Source organism: Lithobates pipiens, unplaced genomic scaffold (genome assembly GCF_037356315.1).
Source record: "Lithobates pipiens isolate NorthernLeopardFrog02 unplaced genomic scaffold, aLitPip1_a1.2 Scaffold_8, whole genome shotgun sequence".
NCBI classification, from domain to species: Eukaryota; Metazoa; Chordata; class Amphibia; order Anura; family Ranidae; genus Lithobates; species Lithobates pipiens.
In genome coordinates, this window is record NW_027507903.1 from 565267298 (window position 1) to 565292358 (window position 25061).

Consider the following 25061-nt stretch of genomic DNA (forward strand, 5'->3'; position numbering starts at 1 on the left):
CTGCAGCTTAGCTGTAGGCGGGGCCTGGGCAGCATCGCTTGTGACCATAGCGAGCAGCCGGGTTACCCTACATGTTGTACCAGTTTCCAGGGCAAACAGACTTTTCAGCCCAAATTGTACTCCCCTGTGTGAGGATGGTGGCTGGAGACTGTACCCCTCCTGGCGATGTCTGTTCAACACCTCCCTCCCAATGGTATCTACATGCTGGTCCCACTCGTTTCATTTGGTAACCGTTTGGCTATGTTTTGACTACGTTTACTATTTGTACCATTTTTATCACTATATTAAAAGGTGGGATTTTTACTGCATTTTCTGTCTGATTCATGATTCCTGACAGAAAGTTTCCCTTTAAAAAATAAATTTAAGTGGCTTTACCAAGTGGATAAGTAGTCGATGTTTATGTTTACGTTTCCCTGATTGTTATTATTTTAATTGTTAACTGTAGTTTTAAGGTACTATTGTGTTTTTTTTTTTAAAACAAAGAACAATAGCAAGTAAAGAGTGACAAATTTCACACCTCCCTGCCCCTCAAGTTCCTTAGGCAAGTGCCTACCTTGTTTATTTAATCAATTAACTAAACAGTGACTAGAGGGCAGTACATTACCTGTACAGTTTCCTTTGGGGTAAGTGATTGTCAGTCGGTCTCTGTCATTGATGAATCCATTATTACATGCACAGTAGTAGAATCCATTATGTGCTTCTACACAGGCAGAATCCTTAGGACAGTCATCTGAAGTTGAGCATTGTTCAAAATGAATGGCCTCTGTAGGTATGTACCGTTTTCCTGCAACACCAAAGAGAAGTAAGCACAACATTATTTACAGTATTATTTGTTTCATATTGAATATATTTCTTGTCCATTGTCTCTCTATTAAAGGGTTAGTCCACACATGGAAAAGGGGCCCTCTTGAATGTCATGGTGAGAGAGAAGACCAGAGAAGTCAGGCATAGAAATAATCACTCCAGAGGTGGACTGGATTTATTAAAAGAATAGGGAATGTTCATTTAGCCAGGGTTTTCTGTTAGAAATGACAGGGCTCCCGTACAGCCTACCTGTTAAAAATGATATTATGGGAATGGGTGGCCATTGTTTTTGAGCCTGGTTGGCTTAATTTCTCCATGATTCCTCCCCCACTAGGTGGTGTTGCGGTGGTGGCCATCTGTGGTGCCTCTCCTCTTCCGCTTCAGGGATTTGTTATTGGGGCTGAGTTTCCTTGTGGGGAGTGGTTGGGGTGGGCTCAGGCAATGTGAACATACATGGTGGCGTGTTTTTCATCTGCATTCAGGAAGTGAAGTTGCACGCCACCAAGAAGTGAGGGGTATATAAGGGGAGGACCGCTAATAAGGGGGTACAGAACAAAATAGATTACAGCGCACAGATACACGTATTCAGGTGTTTTAAATTTATATGTAATTCTTGTATGTGTGCGCTGTAATCTATTTTGTTCTGTTTGCGGTCTTAGCCCTTGTACACACAGTCGCACATTCCGACGGAAAATGTCCAATCGGACTGTGTTGTCGGATAATCCGACCGTGTGTGGGCTCCATCTGCCTTTTTCCGTTGGAATGTCCGACCAACAAAGTTTGAGAGCTGGATATAAAATTTTCCGACAACATGATCCAATCGGACTTTGTCCAATCGTTTGTAGAGAATTCGGATCGGACAAAGTGCCACGCATGCTCAGATCAAATTACGAGACCAAAGCTATTGGCTACTAGCCTGAACGTAGTCCCATCGTAACGAACCAACGTCATCACGCTCTGAACAATCGGATTTTCCGACAACTTTGTCCAACCGTGTGTATGCAAGACCAGTTTCGGACAAAATCTGTCGGAAAAAATCCGACGGATTTTGTGGTCGGAATGTCCAAACGTGTATATAAGGGCTTACAGCAGCACCATTTTGAATGTAAATGCATTTTTAGGGTTTGCCCCCAAGTTTGTTGTTTGTACATTGTAAGGGTCTTGACCACATCCCTTGGGCCAGACCACACCATCCCCCCTTAATTACCTCTTATTAGTGTGCACCTGTGTTATAGGAGGAGTCCTTATAGAGCTCCCATAAAGAGGAGTTTGTCTCCCATGGTTGAAACGCAGGAGCTTTCATTCTATGAATACTGTGGGAGCTATTGATAATGGAGTACTTTGATGCCATATTGGGCTTAGCACTATATGGCCATATGGTGTAACGAAATCCCAATATTTTTGACTATGTTCAGGTGTTTTAAATAGCCTAGTAGGATTTAAATGTCATTTTTAATGTATGCACTGTAATCTATTTTGTTCTGTTTGCGGTCTTATAGCAGCACCATCTTGAATGTAAATGCATTTTTAGGGTGTGACCCCCAAGTCTGTTGTTAATAAGGGGGTGCAGGCTTCATCAGCAGCTGAAAGCAGGCAGGGCGGATAAGAGGGGAAGTTGTCTTTCAGGCTGCAGAGCTATACAGGGGATCGGTTCCAATAATTGTCCCCTCTGCAGCATTGATTAACTCCTTCTGTTCACAATTCGATTTGCTCCTCATACAGGTAGGCCTGGCTGTACGCCCTTATCAGTAGCCCTGCACTTAGCAATGGGAATGTGTTAACTTTAATCACGCAAGGCAACAAGGTCACATACATGCATGTCATCCCTCAATTACTATGCACCTCCATTGTTCCATTCAGACACATATATCCCAACTGTCCCTGATTTTGAGGGACTGTTCCTGATTTGGAACAAAATCCCTCATTACTCCTCATTTGTCCCTCATTTTGGTCTTATCTATATACAGTGGAACCTCAGATTGCGAGTAACGAGGTTAATGAGCGTTTTGCAATATGAGCAATTTTTTTTTAAAATCCTGACCCGGTTTGCAAGTGTTGTCTCACAAAACGAGCAGGATTCAAGCCTCTGCAGTGTGTAGTACCGCATTTGGCCAGAGGTGCGGAGGCAACGGTGACACGCGGAGCCGCTTGGAAATACTGGAAAATAATGAGAGACCACTCGGAAACACTCGGAAACTGAGTATTTCTGAGCCTTTCCGGGGGTTTCCGAGCAGTCTCTGAGTATTTCGGAGTCTCTCCAGCGCCCCCCCCACCCCTGGCCACATGAGGTATTGCATGCAATAGAAGTCAATGTGGAACGAATTATCTTTGTTTCCATTTACTTCTATGGGGAAACTCACGTTTATATGCGTGTTCTTTGGATTACAACTATTCTCCTGGAACGGATTATGCTCGTAATCCAAGGTTCCACTGTAGTTGTATATAAAATGTCCTTTTTATCTTTCAAAAAGTGTTTCCCAGTGCTAAACCTTTCATCCAATTTCTAAATTGCTGCATGTGTAAGTTTCAAAAGCCAATATAAAAGAATAGTAGTGGTAAAAAAGAAGCAATTGTGGGTTTTACTAATCATTTTTATTGAATAATTGTCCTTTAAGGGGGCGTGACAGAGGGTGTGTCCTATGCTTACATAGATGTCCCTCATTCCCATCTCAAAAAGTTGGGAGGTATGCATACATATACTGTACAAACCTTCTCTAACCGGTTCCCGACCAGCTGCCACAGTTATACTGCGGCAGGATGGCTCCACTGAGTGAGCCACCGTAACTGTACATTGTCCCGTTAAGATGTTGTAGGAGCATGCGCGCCTGCAGCGTGTCTGCAGAGCCTATGCGAGTGCCCGATGGGCGCAATGACCACCGGGCACCCGCGATCGCTCGTGACAGTAAACACAAATCCCGGTTCTCTCAGGGGAGAGGAGGCGATCATGTGTTTATACTAAGTATGAACACCGATCGGTCTCCTCCCCTAGTAAGTCCTACCCCCCCCCAGTTAGAACACACATAGGGAACACAGTTAATCCCTTGATCACCCCCTAGTGTTAACCCCTTCCCTGCCAGTGACATGTATACAGTAATCAGGGCATTTTTATACCACTGATCGTTGTATAAATGTCACTAGTCCCAAAAATGGGTCAAAAGTGTCCGATCTGTCCTCCGCAATATCACAGTCCCGATAAAAATCTCTGATCACCATTACTAGTAAAAAAAAAAAATATTAATAATAATAATAATAATAAAAATGGCATAAATCTATCCCCTATTTTGCACACACTATAACTTTTGCGCAAATCAATCAATATACGCTTATTGTGATTTTTTTACCAAAATATGTAGAAGAATACATATTGGCCTAAACGGAGGAAAAACATTTTTTTCTTTTCTAAATTAGGGATATTTATTATAGCAAAAAGTAAAAGATATTGCGTTTTTTTTCATAATTGTCGCTCTTCTTTTGTTTATAGCGAAAAAAAATAAAAAATGCAGAGGTGATCAAATACCACCAAAAGAAAGAGTCGCATGACCGCACAAATGTCAGTTAAAGCGATGCAGTGCCGTATCACAAAAAAATGGCCTGGTCAGGAAAGGGGTAAATTCTTCTGGAGCTGAAGCGTTTAATTAAGAAATCTACCCCGTGACACAAGAAAATGTTAGGTGATATAGCTGTCTACAATCCACCAAAAACTAAAATATCATACATGAATAGTCTGATCCTTCAAAGCTGAGATTTGTTCTGCATGTAAAAATGCAATTTTGGTAGCTCCCTCTTTTATTTTTCTCTATTAATATTTTTAATTGAAATTTTAAAATAAAATAAAGGTACGGTATATGTCAGGATTAACAATCAGGGTTGGACTATATCCAGCATATCAAGCAATGATTGTCAAAGAGAAGACTAACTAGAAAAAAACAATTGTATAACAGCCATACAGAGATATAAACGCTATACAGCTTACATTTGCAGAAAAAGTATGTCCTTTTTGTCAGGCTATCCTTCATTTAACCACAATTTCCACCTTTAATTGAAACTGGGATCTGCTGGTTAATTCTTTGTATGTGCTTTTGGTGATCTATACTGCCTTCAATTTCTTTACCTCTTTCCATATCACAGTGCTGTTTATTTTACTTTCTTATTGTCTATACCTAAATTATGAGCTGTTCCTATCTTTACGGCTCTGACCTTTCTGCTCTCTTGCTGTGTCTTGTAGTGAGCCTTGGTGTGAGAAGTTCATTCTGTTAGCCATGTGTTCCTCCTATGCAATCCTGACTAATTAACCACTTGAAAACTGGGCACTTAAACCCCCCTCCTGCCCAGACCAATTTTCAGCTTTCGGTTCTCTCACACTTTGAATGACAATTACTCAGTCATGCAACACTGTACCCAAATTAATGTTGTGGCCTTTTTTTCCCACAAATACAGCTTTCTTTTGGTGGTATTTGATCACCTCTGGGCTTTTTATTTTTTGTGCAATAAATGAAAAAAGACCGAAAAAAAAAAAAAAAAAAAAAACACATTTTTCTTTGTTTCTGTGATAAAATTTTGCAAATTATTATTTTTTCTTCATAAATTTTGGCCACAATTTATACTGCTACATATCTTTGGTACAAATAACCCAAATTAGTGGATATTATTTGGTTTTTGTGAAAGTTAGAGATTCTACAAGCTGTGGTGCAAATCATACAAAATTTATCACATCTGATGTACTGTTGGCCGATCTCATTTCTTGCGACCAAGCCAATAAAAGTACAAATACCCCCCAAATGACCCCTTTTTTGAAAGTAGACATTCCAAGGTATTTAGTAAGAGGAATGGTGAGCTTTTTGATGTTGTCATTTTTTCCCACAATTCTTTGCAAAATGAAGATTTTTTATTTTTTATTTTTTCCACAAAATTGTCATTGTAATAGGTTATTTCTCTCACTTGGCATGTGTATACCACAAATAATGCCCCAAAATAAATTCTGCTACTCCTCCTGAGTATTATGATACCACGTGTGGGACTTTTCCACAGCCTGGCCACTTAGAGAGGCCCAACATGCAGGGAGCCCTGTCACGTGTTCTAGGAGCATAAATGACACATCTAACTTGTTGACTACCTATTACACTTTTGAAGGCCCTGGAGTACCAGGACAATGACACGTGACACCGAAGTGGCACTGATGACAGATGGCACTGATACGTGGCACTGAAGACAGATGCCACTAATAGGTGGCACTGATGACAGATGGCACTAATATTGTGACACTGATGACAGATGGTACTTATACGTGGCACTGATGACGCGTGGCACTAATACGTGGCACTGATGACACATGGCACTAATATGTGGCACTGATGACAGATGGCACAAATACGTGGCACTGATTACACGTGACACTGATGACAGATGGCACTGATACCTGGCATTGATGACACGTAAAAACTGATAACAGATGGCACGTGACACTGACAGGTGGCACTGATGACAGATGGCACTGATTCATGGCACTGATGACAGATGGCACTAATTTGTGGCACTGATGACACGTGACACTGATATGGCACTGATGACAGATGGCACTATGTGGCACTGATGACATGTGGCACTGATGACAGATGGCACTATGTGGCACTGATGACAGATGGCACTTATACATGGCACTGATGACAGATGGCACTTATATGTGACACTGGGGACAGATGGCACTGACGACAGCTGGCACTGGGGACAGATGGCACTGATGACAGGTGGCACTGGGGACAGATGGCACTGGGGACAGGTGGCACTGGGGGCAGATGTCACTGACAGGTGGCAGTGGGGGCATCTCTCTTAGCGGTTCATCTCTCCCTCCTCACATGCTGTCTCTGTGTGAGGAGGGAGAGCTGGCGATGAGAGATGATCTCATATGTTTACATGATCTCATATGTTTACATGGCGCACAGAGGGGAAGTAAACAGGAGGACATCCAGGGACACCCTCCCGGCAGTTAACATCCACGCTGTAGCCGTCTTTTGACTATAGTGCGGGCGTGAAGTGGTTAATTGGCAATACCCCCACCAAATTCAGTATAAATTCAAGCCTTACGTAGGGGATGCACAGGCAGGAGTTTGCACAGGCTGGGATTGCATTGACAACTATCATCTTAGATAAAGTATTCATATTGGATTAAGTATTGCACTTCCACTCAGCACTTCAGCACAAAGCAAAAATACACAACAGACTTCTGCAGAACAATACCAGAAGCCTCAAAAAACGTAGCCGTGCTCTTGAGCGTCTGTGGCATAAAACTAAGTCACAGCAAGATTTCACCCAATATAAATCTGCCCTCCAAAAGTACCATTCCTGCCTGCACGCTGCCAAACAGACCTACTTTATCACTCTCATTAACACCCTCTCACGCAGTCTCCTCAACTCTTTTCTACCTTTACCACTGTACTTCGTCCTCCATTACCCCCACCCACTAACTTACTCACTGCCCAGGAGATTGCTAATCACTTCAAAAATAAGATTGAGACAATTTGTCTCGAGATCTCTGCTCTACAGACATCTTCCCTCACCTTAAGCCCCGTACACACGAGCGGACTTTTCAACATCCAAAGTCCGTCAGACCGAGTCCGTCAGACTATCCGATCGTGTGTGGGCTGCAACGGACTTTAGCTTCGCAAAAGTCTGACGGACTTTAGAAATGAAGCATGCTTCAAATTTTCCCGACGGAACTCCGCCGGACCCGGTCCCCTTCGAAAAATCCGCTCGTGTGTATGCTACTCCGACGGACTAAAACCGACGCTAGGGCAGCTATTGGCTACTGGCTATGAACTTCCTTATTCGAGTCGGGTCGTACGTCATCACGTTTGAATCCGTCGGAGTTTAGTGTGATCGTGTGTGGCCAAGTCCGTTCGGCCGAAAAGTCTGTCAGAACTCCGGCGGAACTCCGGCGGAACTCCGGCGGAACTCCTTTGGAAGTCTGTCGGACATAAGTCCTCTCGTGTGTACGGGGCTTTACACTCCTTGTCCTCCTGCACAATCAATACTTCCCTCTTTTAACCCAGTTACTATAGAGGAAGTCACTAAACTTTTTTCTAATGTCCACCTAACCTCCTGCCCCCTGGACCCTGTTCCTTCTCAAATACTACGGTCACCATCTGACTCAATCCTACACTCCTTAACTCATATCTTCAACCTCTCACTCTCTACTGGCATCTTCCCCAACCCTCTAAAACATGCACTAGTCACTCCCATACCAAAAAAGGCCTCAGACCCCACCAATCTTAACAACTTAAGACCCATCTCTTTACTCCCTTTTGCCTCCAAACTCCTTGAACGTTTAGTCTACAACTGACTGGGTGACCACCTCATTGAGAATAACCTTCTTAATCTCCTTCAGTCTGGATTTCGCCCACAGCACTCCACAGAAACTGCCCTCCTAAAACTCACAAACGACTTACTAACAGCCAAAACTAACAGTCATTATTTCATACTCTTACTCTTGGACCTTTCTGCTGCCTTTGATACAGTCGACCACCCCCTCCTCCTCAAAAACCTTAATTTGCTTGGTCTCCATGGCTACACTCTCCGTTGGTTTGAATCTTACCTATCTCATCACACCTTCAGTGTCACTTACAACTCCACTTCCTCTTCTCCAACTCCCCTTTCTGTTGGGGTCCCCAAAGGTTCTGTCCTTGGACCTCTACTATTGTCAATCTGAACGTCCTCCAGGGGTCAGCTGATAGCCTCCCATGGCTTTCACTACCATTTATATGCTGATGACACCCAAATCCATCTCTCTGCCCCTCAGCTCACCCCATCAATCTCTTCACGCATCACTGGTCTACTAACAGACATATCAGCCTGGATGTCACACCACTTCCTCAAACGTAATCTATCTAAAACCAAGCTCTTAATATTTCCTCCCCCACTTGCCCCTTCCCCTGCCTTCTCTGTCAAGATCAATGGCACATCTATCAGTCCGTCCCCACATGCCAGGGTGCTAGGGGTAACCTTAGACTCCGAACTGTAATTTCAGGCCCACATACAATCCCTGTCCAAATCATGCCACCTTAGCCGCCGCAACATTTACAGAATATGTCCATTTTTAACTAATGACACCACCAAGCTTCTAATTCATTCCCTGGTCATCTCTCGCCTAGACTACTGCAACTCCCTCCTCATTGGATTACCTTTACATAGACTATCCCCCCTTCAGTCCATAATGAATGCCGCTGCCAGACTCATCCACCTTACCAGCCATTCAGTGTCCTCCACCCCTCTCTGCCAATCCCTCCACTGGCTTCCACTCACCCAACGAATAAAATTCAAAGTAATAACAATAATTTACATCACTAACCTAGTCCCAAAATACCAACCAAGCCGCTCTCTTCAGTCCTCCCAAGACCTCCTGCTCTCTAGCTCCCTTGTCATCTCCTCCCATGCTCGTCTCCAGGATTTCTCCAGAGCTTCTCCCATCCTTTGGAACTCCCTATCCCAATCTGTCCGACTGTCCCCTAATCTATCCATCTTTAGGTCGATCCCTGAAAACCCTTCTCTTCAAAGAAGCCTATCCTGCTTCTAATTAACACTGTTTTACTTCCTCCATCAGCTCATCCCCCCCACAGCTATTACCTTTTGTATCAATTGACCCTTCCTTTTTAGATTGTAAGCTCTAACGAGCAGGGTCCTCTGGTTCCTCTTGTACCAAATTGTAATGTAACTAATGTCTGCCCTCATGTTGTAAAGCGCTGCGCAAACTGTTGGCGCTATATAAAACCTGTATAATATTAATTTAAGGCATTGGGCAGGTACCACCAACAGCTTATGAACTTACTACAGCAGAGAATAGCAAACCAAAATCCATAAAGACTAGACATTGATCCTTGAATAATGTAAAGTAGCATGTAAATAATACAGAGAGGGAAAAAAGAAAAAGAGATTGGGGTGAAAAAGAAAGAGGTGCTTAAGAACAAAAGCAAAAGAAAAGAAAGAAAATAGTAGGCTGTAAAAGGTTGTTCCTTCAAATTCGGCATCTCAACCTTAGGAGTTTGTATATCCGGTTCCCGACAAGCGCACGCCGATGTACGTCGGCAGAATGGCACGGGCAGGCATATTGGTGTACAGGTACGTCCAATGTTTAATGCCGCCCTGCCATAGCGAGCGCACTGCTGGCGGCACGCTTGTGTGCTGGTCGGGACCCCTGTGAGTCCGGTCGCGGATTCGATTGCCGCGGGCATACCCGCGATCGTCTCACGGGGCGGCTGAACGAGGAAATGCCGTTGTAAACAGCATTTCCCTGTTCTGCCTAGCAACTAGTGACGCTGATCTCTGCTCCATGTGATTGGAGCAGAGATCAGTGTTCACTAAATTAAAGCCCAGCCCCCCACAGTTAGTAACACATCCCCTAGGAACACTTAACCCCTACACTGCCACCCACTGGTTAACCCCTTCACTGCCAGTGTCATTTACACAGGAATCACTGCATTTATATAGCAGTGATTGCTGTATAAATGTCAATGGTCCCAAAAATGTGTCAAAAATGTCCGATGTGTCCGCCATAATGTCGCAGTCACAATAAAAATTGCTGATCGCCGCCATTACTAGTAAAAATTATTAATAAAAATGCCATAAAACTATCCCCTATTTTGTAAGCGCTATAACTTTTGTGCAAACCAATCAATAATCGCTTATTGCGATTTTTTTTTACCAAAAATATGTAGAAGAATACGTATCGGCCTAAACTGAGGGAAAAAAATGGGTCCGGGGCTGAAGTGGTTAAAGGGTTGCCAACTTTTCTTCATGTCAAACCCGAACACTTTAGTATAAACTATAAATATATATTTCTATTAAATAACATTTCTAATCATATAAAGTTAAGAATAAGAGTCCCCCTTTACATCAGAGTCCACAGAGTTCCCCTTTTACATCTGAACTTGCAGAGTTCCCCTTCACTGCAAGAGATGACTCTGCAGACTTTGATGTAAGGGAGAACTCTACCATAAGGGATACTCTGGGAACCCGGATTAATGGGGGAACTCTGATGTACGGAGAAGACTCTGATGTAAGGGGAAACACTGTGACCTCTAGTATAAAGGGGAAATCTGATGTAAGGGGTGCTCTGAGAACCCCGATTTGCCTTAGTGTACTTACTCAGAGGCATGAGAGAGAAGGGGGGAGACTTCAGTCACAGACAGGGATGGATGGTGAGCTCGCTCACCCCTTGGCAGTCAGCAGCTCTCATCCAGATGTATCTGAGGCTGCTGGACTTCAAAAAGGGTAGGGGTGGGGGGAAGAGGCGCAGATTGCGCCCGCCCTCCTCTCCTGTCTGTGTGTATGCTTGGGGTGGTGGTTGTTAGTGTTGGCTTTGGGCAGTGTTAAAGTGTGTAACACACTCAACAGCAACCCTGCTGTGAAGCCATAGTCCAGTCTAAATAATGTGTCTGGGTTTCAGGCAGTCTGAAACCCAGACGCATGATTCCAAACCCAAACTGTCCGGGAGAATCCTGGACAGGTGGCAACCTTATTTGTATAGGGGATTGTATCTACTGTATCTTATATAGGGGTTCCAGATTTTCCTAAATCAAATATAATCCCAGAAGATACTAGTCAATTTCTCATGAAGCATTATCCAAGAGATTTTATTTTTAGTTGTAGCTTTATTTACCACTGGAGTTTCCATGTCTTTTCAATAGACATTTTAGCAGCTAAGGCAGGCTGTAGATGGTGCAAATTTCTTCCCTGGGTTGCAGGAACAAAATTTGCACGATTCTCCCATCAACGCAGACAGTGCTGACAGGGAAACCTTCTTGCCAAAACATTGTCTTCTCCAAGCTGGGGGGGAGCGGCTTTTTATTGCTAGCAGCTATAGCAGCGGCTAGTGATAATCACAAGTATAATCCGGCAAGCTGGTTGTACCCAAGTTGATCGACCAATCAACTTGGTACATTCAACCTTAAAGTGTTACTAAACCCAGTAATATGAAAATAGTTCAAACCCCCCCCCTTCCCCCCCTTCTCCCACTCCTTCCACAGTACCCAGAGCTTATGAATCTTCTTTCTATACTATAATACTGCCACTATACACCTTTTTGGCTGATCTGTATACCGCGGTCTTGTGATAAACTGCAAGGTCCACCCAAGTGCTGAGTGTTCGGGTAGGAGGAGATTTCCACTACAACCGTGTCCTCATGTTGTTATGGAAGGTGGATCATCCATGAATCAAGATGTGACATCCCACCCACTGTATTATTTTTTAGTTACTGGGCATGTGTCATGGTTATGCAATAGAGTTCGTCTGCTTGACTGTCTCCATGTGTTCATTTCTAGAGACCAGCTGACCCTCACCTGACTGCTTTTATAATCCATCCTCTGGCATGGCTCCACCCTAGTTCCTATCAGAGAGCTCTTTATTAACCTGTGCACTTCAGGCCAGCCCTGCTGATCAACCTTTGTGTGTTAGCTTCCTGTTTCCTGCCGTGTGCTCTGCTACTGTTTTCTGTGTTTTGGCGTGTCTTTGACTATCCCTGTTTGCCTGTGATCCTGACCTTTTGGCGTGTCCCAGACTATTCTTGTCTGCTTGTGGCCCCGACCTTGGCTTTGTCCCTGACCATCCCTATCCTCCTGTTGCCTACTGTGGGTGTGAGCTGGGGGACCCTGGGGGTCGTGACCTGGAGCCAGTTGCAGCCAAGTCCATCCTCACCACTAGAGGCGCTGGTGAACACCTGCTGGCTCTTAGACTCCGCGCCCCAGGGAATCTTACGCTCTAACCCCAGTAGGATCTGTCCCCCTTCTGCAGCAGTCAGCCGTAGGGTCCACAACCTTGCGGTGCACTCCTGATCCCTACGGTGTGCACCTGTCACCTCGCCTCAAGGTGACCTGACAGCATGGAGGAGGAGGGAGGAACTGTGATGTCATTTAAGATCTGTATACATGCCCACATGTGTGAAGTCAATACCATGTGACCTGTAAAAGCTCAGCTCAACAAGGAAATATTCTCTCCAGCTATAGAGACCAAACTGCAGCTTTACTACTCTGACTGTGTCTTATCTGGAGACCCTGCAGGAGGAGAGGATCTGTGCATACAGGATAAAACAGCCGTTTTACACAATACAGAGGATTAACCCCTTAAGTTCCACAGTGAGTATAACAAGCATGCTATTCTGCATATACAGACAGATTTTACTGTTGAGAAAGGCACGGAATGACACTGCAAGTGATAATGGAGGGCCAGGCATGACAGTGTGACTAAGGGACATTGAGGGTTAATATTTCGTGCAAGGCAGAGAGGAAGTCAGGTGGCTGGACATCAGTTAACTTTGTGGAGGAAGGGGAGGAGCCTTATAAAGGGTGTGGGCGGAGTAAAAATTCAGTCCGTGGAGAGAATCTGGAAGAGGAGGCAGCTTTTACCACTGCTCCTCTCACAATGGCGGACGTGGCCGAAATCTTGGCGGGCTTGAAGCGGGCGGCGGCGGTGATGGGTCCGGAGTGGCTGCGGGACCAGGTGGCATCGCTGGCGGTGGAGTCGGGGAGTGATCGGCGGCAGGGTGAGCGGACACATCGCGCGCGGAGGTCTCGGCCTCCGGCGCGTTACTCGCCTGGGCCTGCCTCGCGGCCGCATCGTGGGGTTCGGAGCCCTGGGGATGATGGAGCGGTCCCCCCTGCCAAACGGGTGCTATGCGAGGCGGTGGGCTCTGGGCGGTTGGGACGCCGCCAGCTCATCACGGGGGGCGGGGCCACGGGCCGACTTGGCGCCGCTTCCCCGCGGGGGGGTAGAGACTGGGGGACGGGGGGAGGACTTGGCGGGCCCCAGCAACACAGGAGGGTCGTCCGGTGGACTGGCGGGAGGGGGCCATGGATCCCGGGGGACCGCCAGCAGGATCGCGAGTTCCGCTCGCCCGGCGCGGGGGCGGAGCTTACCGGATGGTCGGTCGACTGCAGCAGCGGAGGCGGGACCTTCACGAGATGCACTCAGGTCTGGTCTGTCACGCCGGTCTGAGTCGCGGAGTTCAGTCTGCCGGGGGCGGGCCCCATCGGAAGCAGAGGAGACGGCCTCGGGAGTCCCGTCGCTCGGGGGGCTTCGTGCACCATTGGAAGCGGAGGAGACGGCCTCGGGAGTCCCGTCGCTCGGGGGGCTTCGTGCACCATTGGCGGAGGATCGTTCGGATCGGTCTGAGGGCGAACTTTCGGAGGAGGAGGAGCAGACTGCGCCTGCGCGGGAGAGCAGCAGACCGGCTGGGGGGCGTGCCCCTGGTCAGCCTGGTAAGTCCATTGTTCCTTTGAATGTGTCTCATGCTTTGCAGGATTTGCTGGGGGTGGTGCGGGTAGGCACAGGGGTGTCGGTGGTTCCGGCCGCGGGGGAGGGGTCGGTGGCTGCGGTCGAGTCGTCGGTGGGGACTGCCCCTGCCGGGGACGGAGCCGCGGCTCAGGTTCACAAGCTTTTGGAGGGTCTGCGGGTGTTGGTGGCTAAATTTGATGGGGGACGGCCCTCAGCGGGGCCAGCGGCGCCGTGGTCGGCGCCGGGGGTGGGGACCCCTGAGAAGGGTGATCGGCAGGCGGTGGGGGGACGCCCTCCCTGGCCCCTGTCGTGGTTCAGGCGGGAGTGGGCTCGCCCACACAACAGGTGGGGGAGGCGGTCGCCAAGGAGGCGGCCGTGCGGACCGACGTGGCCAGGATCGTGGATGCAGCCCGGTGCGAGGTTTACGTGTGCTTTGAGGGGCCGCTTGGAGCGCACTTGAAACCGGAGGTTCGCGCGATGATAGCGAACGGTGAGTATGTCGAAATCTTCTCGCTGCTCCCCTTGGAGAAGTTTAACCTGGACAGGGTGAAGCCGGATAGCTCTAAGAAGGATGATGAGGAGAAGCGGCGGTATCGGTTGATTCCGCTGACTTTTCCGAACTGGCTCCAGGCATTCGCCATCTTGGCTAGCGTGATTGGCGAGACTCACCCCGAGCAATGCTCGGCCCTCTTCTGCTATATGGATGCCATCGGGGAAGCGCATAGGGTGTATGGGGGAGTTGCATGGCTGCGGTATGACGAGCAATTCCGCCAGCGGAAGGCAGTCCAGGCGGAATTGCGTTGGGATCACAAGGACATCAGCCTCTGGATGAGGCTTATGTCTTCGGCGCGGGCCCCGCCCCAGTTTCTTCAGGGGGGGGCCGGGAGTGCGTCGTCCTCAGGACTGCCGGCCGGAAAGAAATGGGGGGTCTGCTGGCAGTACAATGAGGGTGCCTGCAAGTTTGGGAGTGGGTGCAAGTTTAAACACGAGTGCTCCGGGTGTGGGGGGGCCCACATGCTGTCCAAGTGTTTCAAGCGAGGAAAACGGGCTGGAGACGTTGCGCACAAGAGGGATGACGCCGGTGAAGGTGGAAAGGATGCTTCCTTTTCTACGTAAGTATCCGGATAGGGCGGCGGCGAATCTGTTGGCATTGGGATTTCGGGACGGGTTCAGGATTCCTTGTTCTTTGGCGGTGGTTCCGCCGGAGGCGGGGAATTTGAAGTCGGCTTTGGAGCACCCGGGGGTGGTGGACGAAAAGTTGGGGAAGGAGATGGGTCACCGTCAGAGATCACCAGGATGGGCAGGTTATGGTTGTTGTGTTAATGTTGTATATATATATATTTATTGATTATTTATATATAGATATATATATATTTTGTTGGAGTGTTGATAAGTTGTTAATAAAGGCTGTTGTGGCCATTTTACTCCAAAGAGAAAGTGTGGTCTCATCTGTTAATGGGTTGAAAGGTAACGGGAAGGTAAAAAGGGGTGGGGGACTAATTAAGTTGGGGTTACAAAGGAACCTTTAGGCTACACGGGTCATGGGTTTAGTAACACTTTAAGTTGGCCAGAGTTTTGATAGGCAACATCAGCATATCATCTGCAAAAAAAAGCACTCTTGCTTCTTTAGGCACTCTGAATGACGTGATTATCAGGATTAATTTGAATTGCTATTACCAACATCTCTATCACAACAACAAATAACAGTGGAAACAGGGGTCTTCCCTGCCTAGTGCCTGTCTGTGTGTGGATTATTTTCAATGTATGACTTTGCATGATGTTATTGGCATTAGGATTCAAATATAGGGTATGTAATAGGGTGCAAAACATAGGGCCAAAATTCCATTTCGTTAGAATATGGAAACGAGAGGGCCAAAACATTTGAAAGTGAAAAGCCTTATGTAGAGCTAAAGATAATAAAGTGAATAAAAGTGATAAGGCCATAAAAAAGAAAATTGAATAAAAGCAGATCTGCACCCTCAGGGGAGACTTTCCACCTCTCCACCCCACCCCCTACTCCTCACCACTGCCAGAATAGGGGTGTCTTTTTTTTGTTTTTTTTGTAATCAATCCACTCTGGCCCCATCCTCCCTTTGCATGTCACTTGTCTAGGTAAATTCTGTGCAAGGTCCTCCCATTGCCTCCTGCAATATGCACATCACATATTCCAGGAGGCATATCAATTCATTCAGAAAAGGGGGTGGGGGGCGCCGTATCATTAGGAGGCTGAACTAGAAAGACCCAGGGCACCTCCCGATTAGGTGACACAAAACCATGGTGGCGCAGGACCGAGAGGATCTCAGTGGACAATGTTGGTTCCTCTGGGCGGATGAGTACCAGAAATGTGCCACCCGGACCACCTGGTAAGCGGAGAGGAGGGGGGGGTTTGTCGGTGGCGGCTGAAGATCCTATTTAAAGATGGCTTCCAGGTATGGATTTTTTTTACAGGTATAATGATCCATTTTGGACCAGTGTAAGCTGCATATGTCATACCTGGCCAATCCCCCTGGAAGCTGTAAATCTATTTAGTAAGCTATGGCACTGCTACTTTAGTGATCACCCATATATGGCACATATATACTTACATTGGCCCAAGTTGGACCAATAAAAATATGCAAAAATACACCCATACCTGAAAATCTGCTTTTAACATTAAAATTATTTTCTATTGGCTTCCACCGCCTACCAGCACCCCCCAAATCTGCTATAAATGATGTGTAGAAGCGCAGACAGGAACACAAATTCAAGTTCTACTCTTGCCTTTTACCAGCTAAGCAGTATACTGTGCTAGCCACCAATGAAAAAAAGAAAATTTGGAATTATACTGATTTGATCTGATCTCAATAGGCAAGCTTTCAGAATATGTTAGGTTTCATCAGACATGACATTGTATGCATCTTAGTTCCAAAATGAGATTTTCTGGTGCAATTTTTGATACAAGAGCACCCATTCTGAAAGTTTAAAAAGACTGTCACCAACTTAAAAAATATATATGGATGGAACCAAAACATGAGGTGTTTTTCATTTCCATAAATTATTTTTTAATCACTGGCAATGTGCCTTTGAACATGCTAAAAAGTGGGACTACTGTACAGTATATCAGAAAGATTACTGTAGTGGGGACACTTTGGACAAAGTATCATTCATGTGTAAATTTAGTTTTTTGCCTCAGAACAGTAGTGGGGTTCTGAGGGATAAATATGTAGGTTAACATCAGTTTGGCTGGGCTGTGTTGGAGTTCTGCTTGGTCACGTGTACGGTGAGGGGCACATGATAGGCCAGAACCAGGCCTGGTTGGGCGTTTTGGGTATCAGCTTCCTTGGAGCCAATCAGTGGTTGCGCCAGGCCCCACAGAGGAGTCTGGGGAAGGGTACTTAAGATGTTGAAGTCACGTGTTTGGGTTGTTCGTTCGTAAGGCCCTAGCAGTCTGTTCCTGTTTTCTGGACTGGGGTAGCCCCGCGAGGGGTCCCGGTCACGGAGCGTTTGATGCTCCGCAACATGCTTCAGTTGGTTAGCCCCAATAGACCCGCCTGGTCTGGGGTAGGGATCCGTCTGTTCCCGAGTCTCGTAACCAGCTGGTCCGAGGCGCAGTAACTGAGGGAGGATTCAAGGCGTCCGGATGTGCTCTCGGTTTGGAGGGACACCGCAGCTCGTGTAAGTGACCGGGGGAGGACTCTTCGGAGGAGGGCCAACAAGCTGGCATCCTGAGAAGTGCCTGGTTACTGACTTGTGAAGGACATAGACGAATCCACGCTTTTTCCAGTACTGTCAGGGAGACAGAGAACGTTCCAGGTACTGAGAAAAAAGGTTCCTGTTCACTTTCAGTTACAACTTGTTCAAGGTCAGAGATTTCTCAAGTTCTGAATTAACGTGCTGATTGCCATAATCTCTGGCTAGAGATTTGTTAAGCCTTGAACCGCCCAGTTGCGAGTGGCTACTCTCTGGGTGGTAATAGAGACTTTGTTATACTAGCAGTTCAAGGTGCCTGAGTTCTTTACCCTTGCCCTCTGTTCCTATACGAGACTGTGTTTGTTGGATGTTACCCCTGCAAATAAAAACCTTTCAAAAGGACTTTATTGGTGGCAGTGTCCAAAGTTGTTGGGTATCAACCCTGGGAACCCCTAGATGTGGAAGAACAAGCCAAGCGGAAGTAACCGGTAAGCCCAAAAAGTTAAGGCAGCCCTGCCAAGGGTTATGGCCGCTACATTACATTTCCTAGCCACAGCCACAGTCCCCCCCCCCTCCTGTCGTGTCATAGTGTTTTCCTTTTTTGGGAGTTTCTATTCACTGTGAAGGAGTGAAGGTGAATACTGAACTGCTACTTCAGTCTACTGTGGTCACTGGCATCAGAGCCAAGATGGTGCCACCCAGCAGCAGTCTCAGGGCTTTTGGATGTATATGCAAGGAAGACTTGTACAGGTAAATAGCTTGCATAAAACATGGTGAACGCACATATAATCTTATGGAAAGATTTTTGTTGAAGTGAAGGGTCTGGCGACAGGATCTCTGTAAGACCACCACTATTTTAGACTATGTAGAGTACAAGCTAGATCACTATTAAGCTTGTACTTTAAATGTTTCATCAAAGCTCTCTTTGCAAGAGTTGTTAAAACTTTTTGTACATATTGAAGCCCCTTTTAAAAGGACTAATTACAGAAATCCTTTATCCAAGAGGACCCTGGGGCTACCAAGAAAACAAATAAAAGGGGTGGTTAAAGGCTGAATTTGCACTTGAGTTGTGTGTCTTCGGTTGCTTTGCATGTTTTTTGGTTTTTTTTTTTTGAGTGTTTACACGGGTATTTTTTTGCGGGCATTTGAAGCTTGAGCGTTTCTTTTTAATTATTTGTAGCCAATGAAAGGCTGAATACTAGGGATAAAAATGCTTGTTATATTTGTTTTCACACATTTTATTTTCTTTGCATGTTCAGGCAATTTTCAGAGGCTCTAAGGCTGCTTTCACACTGGGGCGGTATTCAGGCGTTACAGCGCTATAAATAGCGCCTGTGTAACGCCTGAAAAAAACCGGCCCCTTTAACTCCAGTGTGAAAGCCGGAGGGCTTTCACACTGGAGCGATGCGCTGGCAGGACGGTGAAAAAAGTCCTGCCAGCCGCATCTTTGCAGCGGTGAAGGAGCGGTGTATTCACCGCTCCTATACCGCTGCTACCCATTGAAATCAATGGGACACCGCGGCAATACCGCCGGCAAAGCGCCGCTGCAGCGGCGCTTTGCGGGCGGGTTTAACCCCTTTTCGGCCGCTAGCGGGGGTTAAAACCACCCCGCTAGCGCCCGCACACCGCCGCTAAAACGACGGTAAAGCGCCGCTAAAAATAGCGGCGCTTTACCGCCGACGCTGCTCTCGCCCCAGTGTGAAAGCAGCCTTAATGAAGTTTTTTGGGGCCAAAAACACTTGAAGCTCAAAAGAAACTCATGTTCGTTTTCAAGCTAAGAGCTTCCAGCTTTATATAGTTACATAGTTACATAGTTAGTAAGGTTGAATAAAGACACTAGTCCATCCAGTTCAACCTGAGTGTCTACAATTGTCCCTATCCCTGTACATTGCACACTCACATCAATCCCTACCCTCAAAGAGCCCAGGATCCAAGGTCCCCATTCATATACTAAGGTCAATTTTGGACAGAAGCCAATTAACCTACCTGCATGTCTTTGGAGTGTGGGAGGAAACCCATGCAGGCACAGGGAGAACATGCAAACTCCAGGCAGGTAGTGTCGTGGTTGGGATTTGAACCAGCGACCCCTACTTACTGCTAGGTGAGAGTGCTAACCACTACACCACTGTGCCGATACTATATGTGATACTATACTCAGTTGTGAACCCTTATGCCGTGTACACATGGTCGGACTTTCCGGCAGAAAAAGTCAGATGGAATAATTTTATCGGATATTCTGATCGTGTGTGGGCTTCAGCTGACTCTTTTTTTTTTTTTTTCGAAAATTCGACCTAGAAATAGAACATGTTTTAAATCTTTCCAACTAAATCAATTCCTATCGGGAAAACCATTCGTCTGTATGCTGTTCCAACGGACCAAAAACAACGCAAGGGCAGCTATTGGCTACTGGCTATTGAACTTATTTTTCTAATCCCATCATACGTGTTGTACGTCACCGCGTTCTAAACAATCAGACTTTGGTGTGATCGTGTATAGACAAGTCCGTTTCAGCTGAACTCCTTCGCAACTCCATCGGAAAAAACGTCAAAAGTTTATTCTGGTGGATAAACTGGTCGTGTGTACGCGGCATTATCAATACAAAATCAATAACACACAATAAAGAGATTCATTTTCCCAGGAACTTACCAATTACACCAAACAATTGTATTGCAATACAGGCACCTGAGGAAAAAAAAAAAATAAGTTTCTTGTTGTGCATTCTGTGTCCAGGGTTACACCGCCCCATGTACATTGCCCTATTGGTGTCATGCAGATCTCTCTTTTACTTTAAGGCTACTCTTACACTGAGGCATCCATCATCGGTGGTAATGCGCCACTATTTTTACCAGCGCTATATCGTCGTTTTTGCAGAGGTTTTAAGCTGGGCACTTTTAGGGTTTCCCTTTTTTGGCCGCTAGTGGGAGTTAAAAGCTTACCTCTAGTGACCCGAAAACCTCTGCAAAAACTACAATAAAACACAGCTAAAAATAGATTTAACGCCGACGCCCCCAACGCCCTAGTGCAGTGATGGCGAACCTTGGCACCCCAGATGTTTTGGAACTACATTTCCCATGATGCTCTGCTACATTGCAGAGTGCATGAGCATCATGGGAAATGTAGTTCCAAAACATCTGGGGTGCCAAGGTTTGCCATCACTGCCCTAGTGTGAAAGTAACCTAAATGTTTCGTGGTCACTAAACATGCCTCTTACTTATTAATTCCATCTAGACTGCTTTAGCACTCAATTAAAACCCATTCCTCATTAGTATGACTGCAGAAGGAATTTGGTTACACCTTAGAATTCATTAGTAAAGAATCCAGAGATGTTGTCTTTTAAATGTTCCCCCCTGAGGGGCAGCCACCTACCAAAATACTTCCTGTTTTTTTGTGTGTGACTATGCAGTTATTGTAGAAAGATGCTCCAGCCTTGACCAGCTCTTACTGTGCACATGTGTCACTAAGCCCACCAATTACTATGGCTAAAGCTTTACTGCTTTGAATGGCTGGGGGCCACCATGAGTATGGATCTATGTCATAGAGCCTTTTTTTCTGAAAAGGCTGGGTGGCTCTTGGCAAGGAACTTAGGAGAAGAGCTCAGGGTAAGTATTTAGTTGATCAGGGCCATCTTTAAGGTAGAGCAAAAGGGGCAGCTGCCCTGGGCCCTATCATTGTTGTGGGGCCCAAAGCAGCAGCCTCATACTTGCCAACTATCCCAGTTTGAATTCTCTTGTCCTTTGAAATTTTAGTCCTGTGCTGTGTCCCAACATCTCACCCTGTGTTTACATGTAAATAACCGGCATTCATATGTAAATAGCGGCGGCATATATAAGTAAATAGCTGCGGCCGGTGGTATTGATATGTAAATAAAGGCAGCATTCATATAGATCATTCCCCCCTGCAGTGAGGAGATAATGTGCTGTAACCTCTAGCAACCAATCTGTGAGCAGTAATACTGTACAGTAATCTCTAGCAACCAATTAACAAGCAGAAATCATTTTCTGTAACCTCTAGCAACTAATCAGTGAGCGGCAATGTGTGCTGTAACCTCTAGCAACCAGTCAATAAGTAGTAATGATATGTTGTAACCGCTGGCAACCAATTGCAATTACTGCCTGATTTTAAGTCTAGCTGCTATTTTTGTATGTTGGAGGGGGAGCCCAAGAAAATTCCAGGGTCCAATCAATATTTAAGACAGCCCTGAGGTTGGTGGCTGCAACTTGGGGGGGGGGGGGGTGGTTGGTAGAGACATTTAAGGATCAAATTTAACAAAGTTCCTGTCCATTATTACAATGCACACACAACTTTCTGTCCACCTTGGCAATGTACATCATCCCTCTCTCCATTATAGCAGGGTATACACAGCCCTCTGTCCTCCTTGGCAATGCTTACGCATCCCCTGTCCACCATAACCATGCATATAAAGCCCCCTGTCCACCTTAGCAATGCACATGCAACCCCTATCCATGATAGAAATGCACACTTAGTCCCTTTTCCACCATAGCAATGCACACTTAGTTCCTAGCCCAACCTAGCAATGCACACTTAGTCCCTAGCCCACCATAGCAATGCACACTTAGCCCCCAGTCTACCATAGCCAGACCTGGACTGGGACAAAAATTTGGCCCTGGATTTCATCATGACCGGCCCACTTTAATTTTGAGTGTCTCCATCAGCACTTCCCCCTTACATCAGAGTGTCCTTCCTCTCCTCCCCCTCCCACGTGTACTCGAAGTTTTGAAGGCAGCTTCTCGTTCCTCTCCCCAGTCGTGTGATAAGTGATAAGGGGAGAGAGGATGGAACGTCTGCCGGCTATCTATCTATCTCCCCCTGCAGGCTAAAGGGAGCAGAAAGCCTAATGCTCTCTCCAGCAAGTGACGGCAGCTGCTCCTCCTAAGCCCTTGTACACACGGTCGGACATTCCGACAGAAAAAACGTCCGATCGGACCGCGTTGTCGGATAATCCCACCGTGTGTGTGGGCTCCATCGGACTGTTTCCGTCGGAATATCCAACGGACCAAGTTTTCCAGCTTGGGTATAAAATTTTCCCCCGACAACATGATCCGATCGGACCTTGTCCATTCATGTGTAGAGAATTCCGATCGGACAAAGTGCCACGCATTGCTCAGATCAAATTCCTACACCAAAGCTATTGGCTACTAGCCTGAACGTAGTCCCATCGTAACCAAATAACGTCACCACGTTCTGAACGATCGGATTTTCCGACAACTTTGTCCGACCGCGCGTATGCAACAGTTTCGGACAAAATCCGACGGATTTGCTTGTCGGAATGTCCGACCGTGTGTGCAAGGGCTAACAGGGGTGACATCACGATCACTCACTGTCAGAGAGGAGCGGCTCCAAGACTACACCTGAGTGGCCCACTGAGCCATCAGCCCACCGGGAAACTCCCTGTAGTCCCAATGGCCAGTACATGCCTGACCATAGCAATGCACACTCGGCCCCCTGTCCACCATATCAATGCACACTTAGTCCCTAGCCAACCATAGCAATGCACACTTAGCCCCCAGTCTACCATAGTAATGCACACTCAGCCCCCTGTCCACCATATCAATCCACATTTAGTCCCTAGCCCACCATAGCAATGCACACCAGGGTTGCCAACCGCCAGTAAATTTACTGAGCGTTTGTAAAAATCAGTGATTTTTTTACAACTGCCAGTAAATATCAGGGGCTAATAATTTCATGCTGTGTTGACTTTTTAAGTGCTACTTAAGCAAATTACTTTGTTATAGTTATTGTCAGTGTTACCATATCATGTTTATACTGTTCAAATATCTTTTCAATAGGAGTTCTGTAATTTCTCAAGTCGCCAGTAAAAAATGTGCTTCGTCAGTAAATTTTCTATGTTTTGTCATTATAAAATGCTGCGGGAGTATGGCAACCCTGATACACACTTAGTCCCTAGCCCACCATGGCAATGCACACTTAGCCCCCAGTCCACCATAGCAATGCACACTCAGCCGCCTGTCCATCATAGCAATGCACGCTTAGTCCCTAGCCCACCCTAGCAATGCACACTTAATCTCTAGCCCACCATAGCAATGCACACTTAGCCCTCAGTCCATCATAGCCATACACACTCAGCCGCCTGTCCATCATAGCAATGCACACTTAGTCTCTAGCCCACTATAGCAATGCACACTTAGCCCTCAGTCCATCATAGCCATGCACACTCAGCCCCCTGTCCATCATAGCAATGCATGCTGAGTCCCTAGCCCACCCTAGCAATGCACACTTAGTCTCTAACCCACCATAGCAATGCACACTTAGCCCTCAGTCCATCATAGCAATGCACACTCAGCTGCCTGTCCATCATAGCAATGCACACTTAGTCTCTAGCCCACTATAGCAATGCACACTTAGCCCTCAGTCCATCATAGCCATGCACACTCAGCCCCCTGTCCATCATAGCAATGCACACTTAGTCCCTAGCCCACCCCAGCAATGCACACTCAGCCCCCTGTCCACCATAGCAATGCACACTTAAGCTCCATACACACTATCAGATTTTCTGCTGACTTGTCTTCAGATTTACCAAAACCATGTAGTAGAAGGGCCTGCCTGATTGCATACACATTGAAACTCCTAAGGTTTGACCTCATATTATATGGTTTTGGTAAATCTGAAGGAAAAAATCAGCAGAAAATGTGATGAAGTGTGTATGGGGCTTTAGTCCCTAACCCACCCTAGCAATGCACACTTAGCCCCCGATCCACCATAGCAATGTACACACAGACCATTGTCCAGGCACTCACCCCATAGCAGTTGTCCTCTTGAGCTAGTCATTGTGTTATGATATACAGATACCGGTAAGCACTGAACTGAAGATGTCAAATAGAGAAGTTATCTCTGCACCTAAAAGGATGACCACGCACTAATTACATCATAGTTCCTTACTTACAATTTCAAAATAAGGAAATAAAAATTCTTGCAGGGTGATCAGTTTATTTTTCCTTTACAACCTTATGACATTTTTTTATAAATAGGATTAGGATCTGAAAGACAGAGCTAAAAAAAAAACTTGTATAGTTAGATGAATACATTTATTATAGGTTTCAATTAATAAAAAAAAATATTCAAGAAGAAAATAAAACTGCATGTAAAGCCAACATTTTTTTTTCTTTAGCTTTTGAGTGGAGCAGTGGTGTTTAATTTATACAGAGCATAAAGGTCAGATACATATCCACAAGTCAAGTGGAGGGCTGCCTCTAACCCTCTTTTTTTTTTTTTTTTTTTACAATTTCCAACTTAAAAACCTTTAGGCAATAACTACACAAATCATAATAAAACCAGGCATTTATAAATAGAAA

General features: G+C 46.1%; 1 protein-coding gene across 3 annotated transcripts in view; it reads right to left on the bottom strand.

Annotated features, from left to right (window-relative positions):
- LOC143961005 (adhesion G protein-coupled receptor E3-like) overlaps nucleotides 1-24585 on the bottom strand; it is a 121841-nt gene extending 97256 nt beyond the window's left edge. For all 3 annotated transcript variants that reach the window (XM_077470108.1, XM_077470107.1, XM_077470106.1), the window contains exons 1-3: nucleotides 24507-24585; nucleotides 20377-20412; nucleotides 605-784 (exon numbers count right to left, since the gene is read on the bottom strand). In XM_077470108.1, coding sequence (XP_077326234.1) covers nucleotides 605-784; nucleotides 20377-20412; nucleotides 24507-24537 — 247 coding nt within the window. In that variant the 5' untranslated portion in view covers nucleotides 24538-24585. The remainder of the gene's footprint in view (nucleotides 1-604; nucleotides 785-20376; nucleotides 20413-24506) is intronic.
- Nucleotides 24586-25061: the final 476 nt, after the last annotated feature.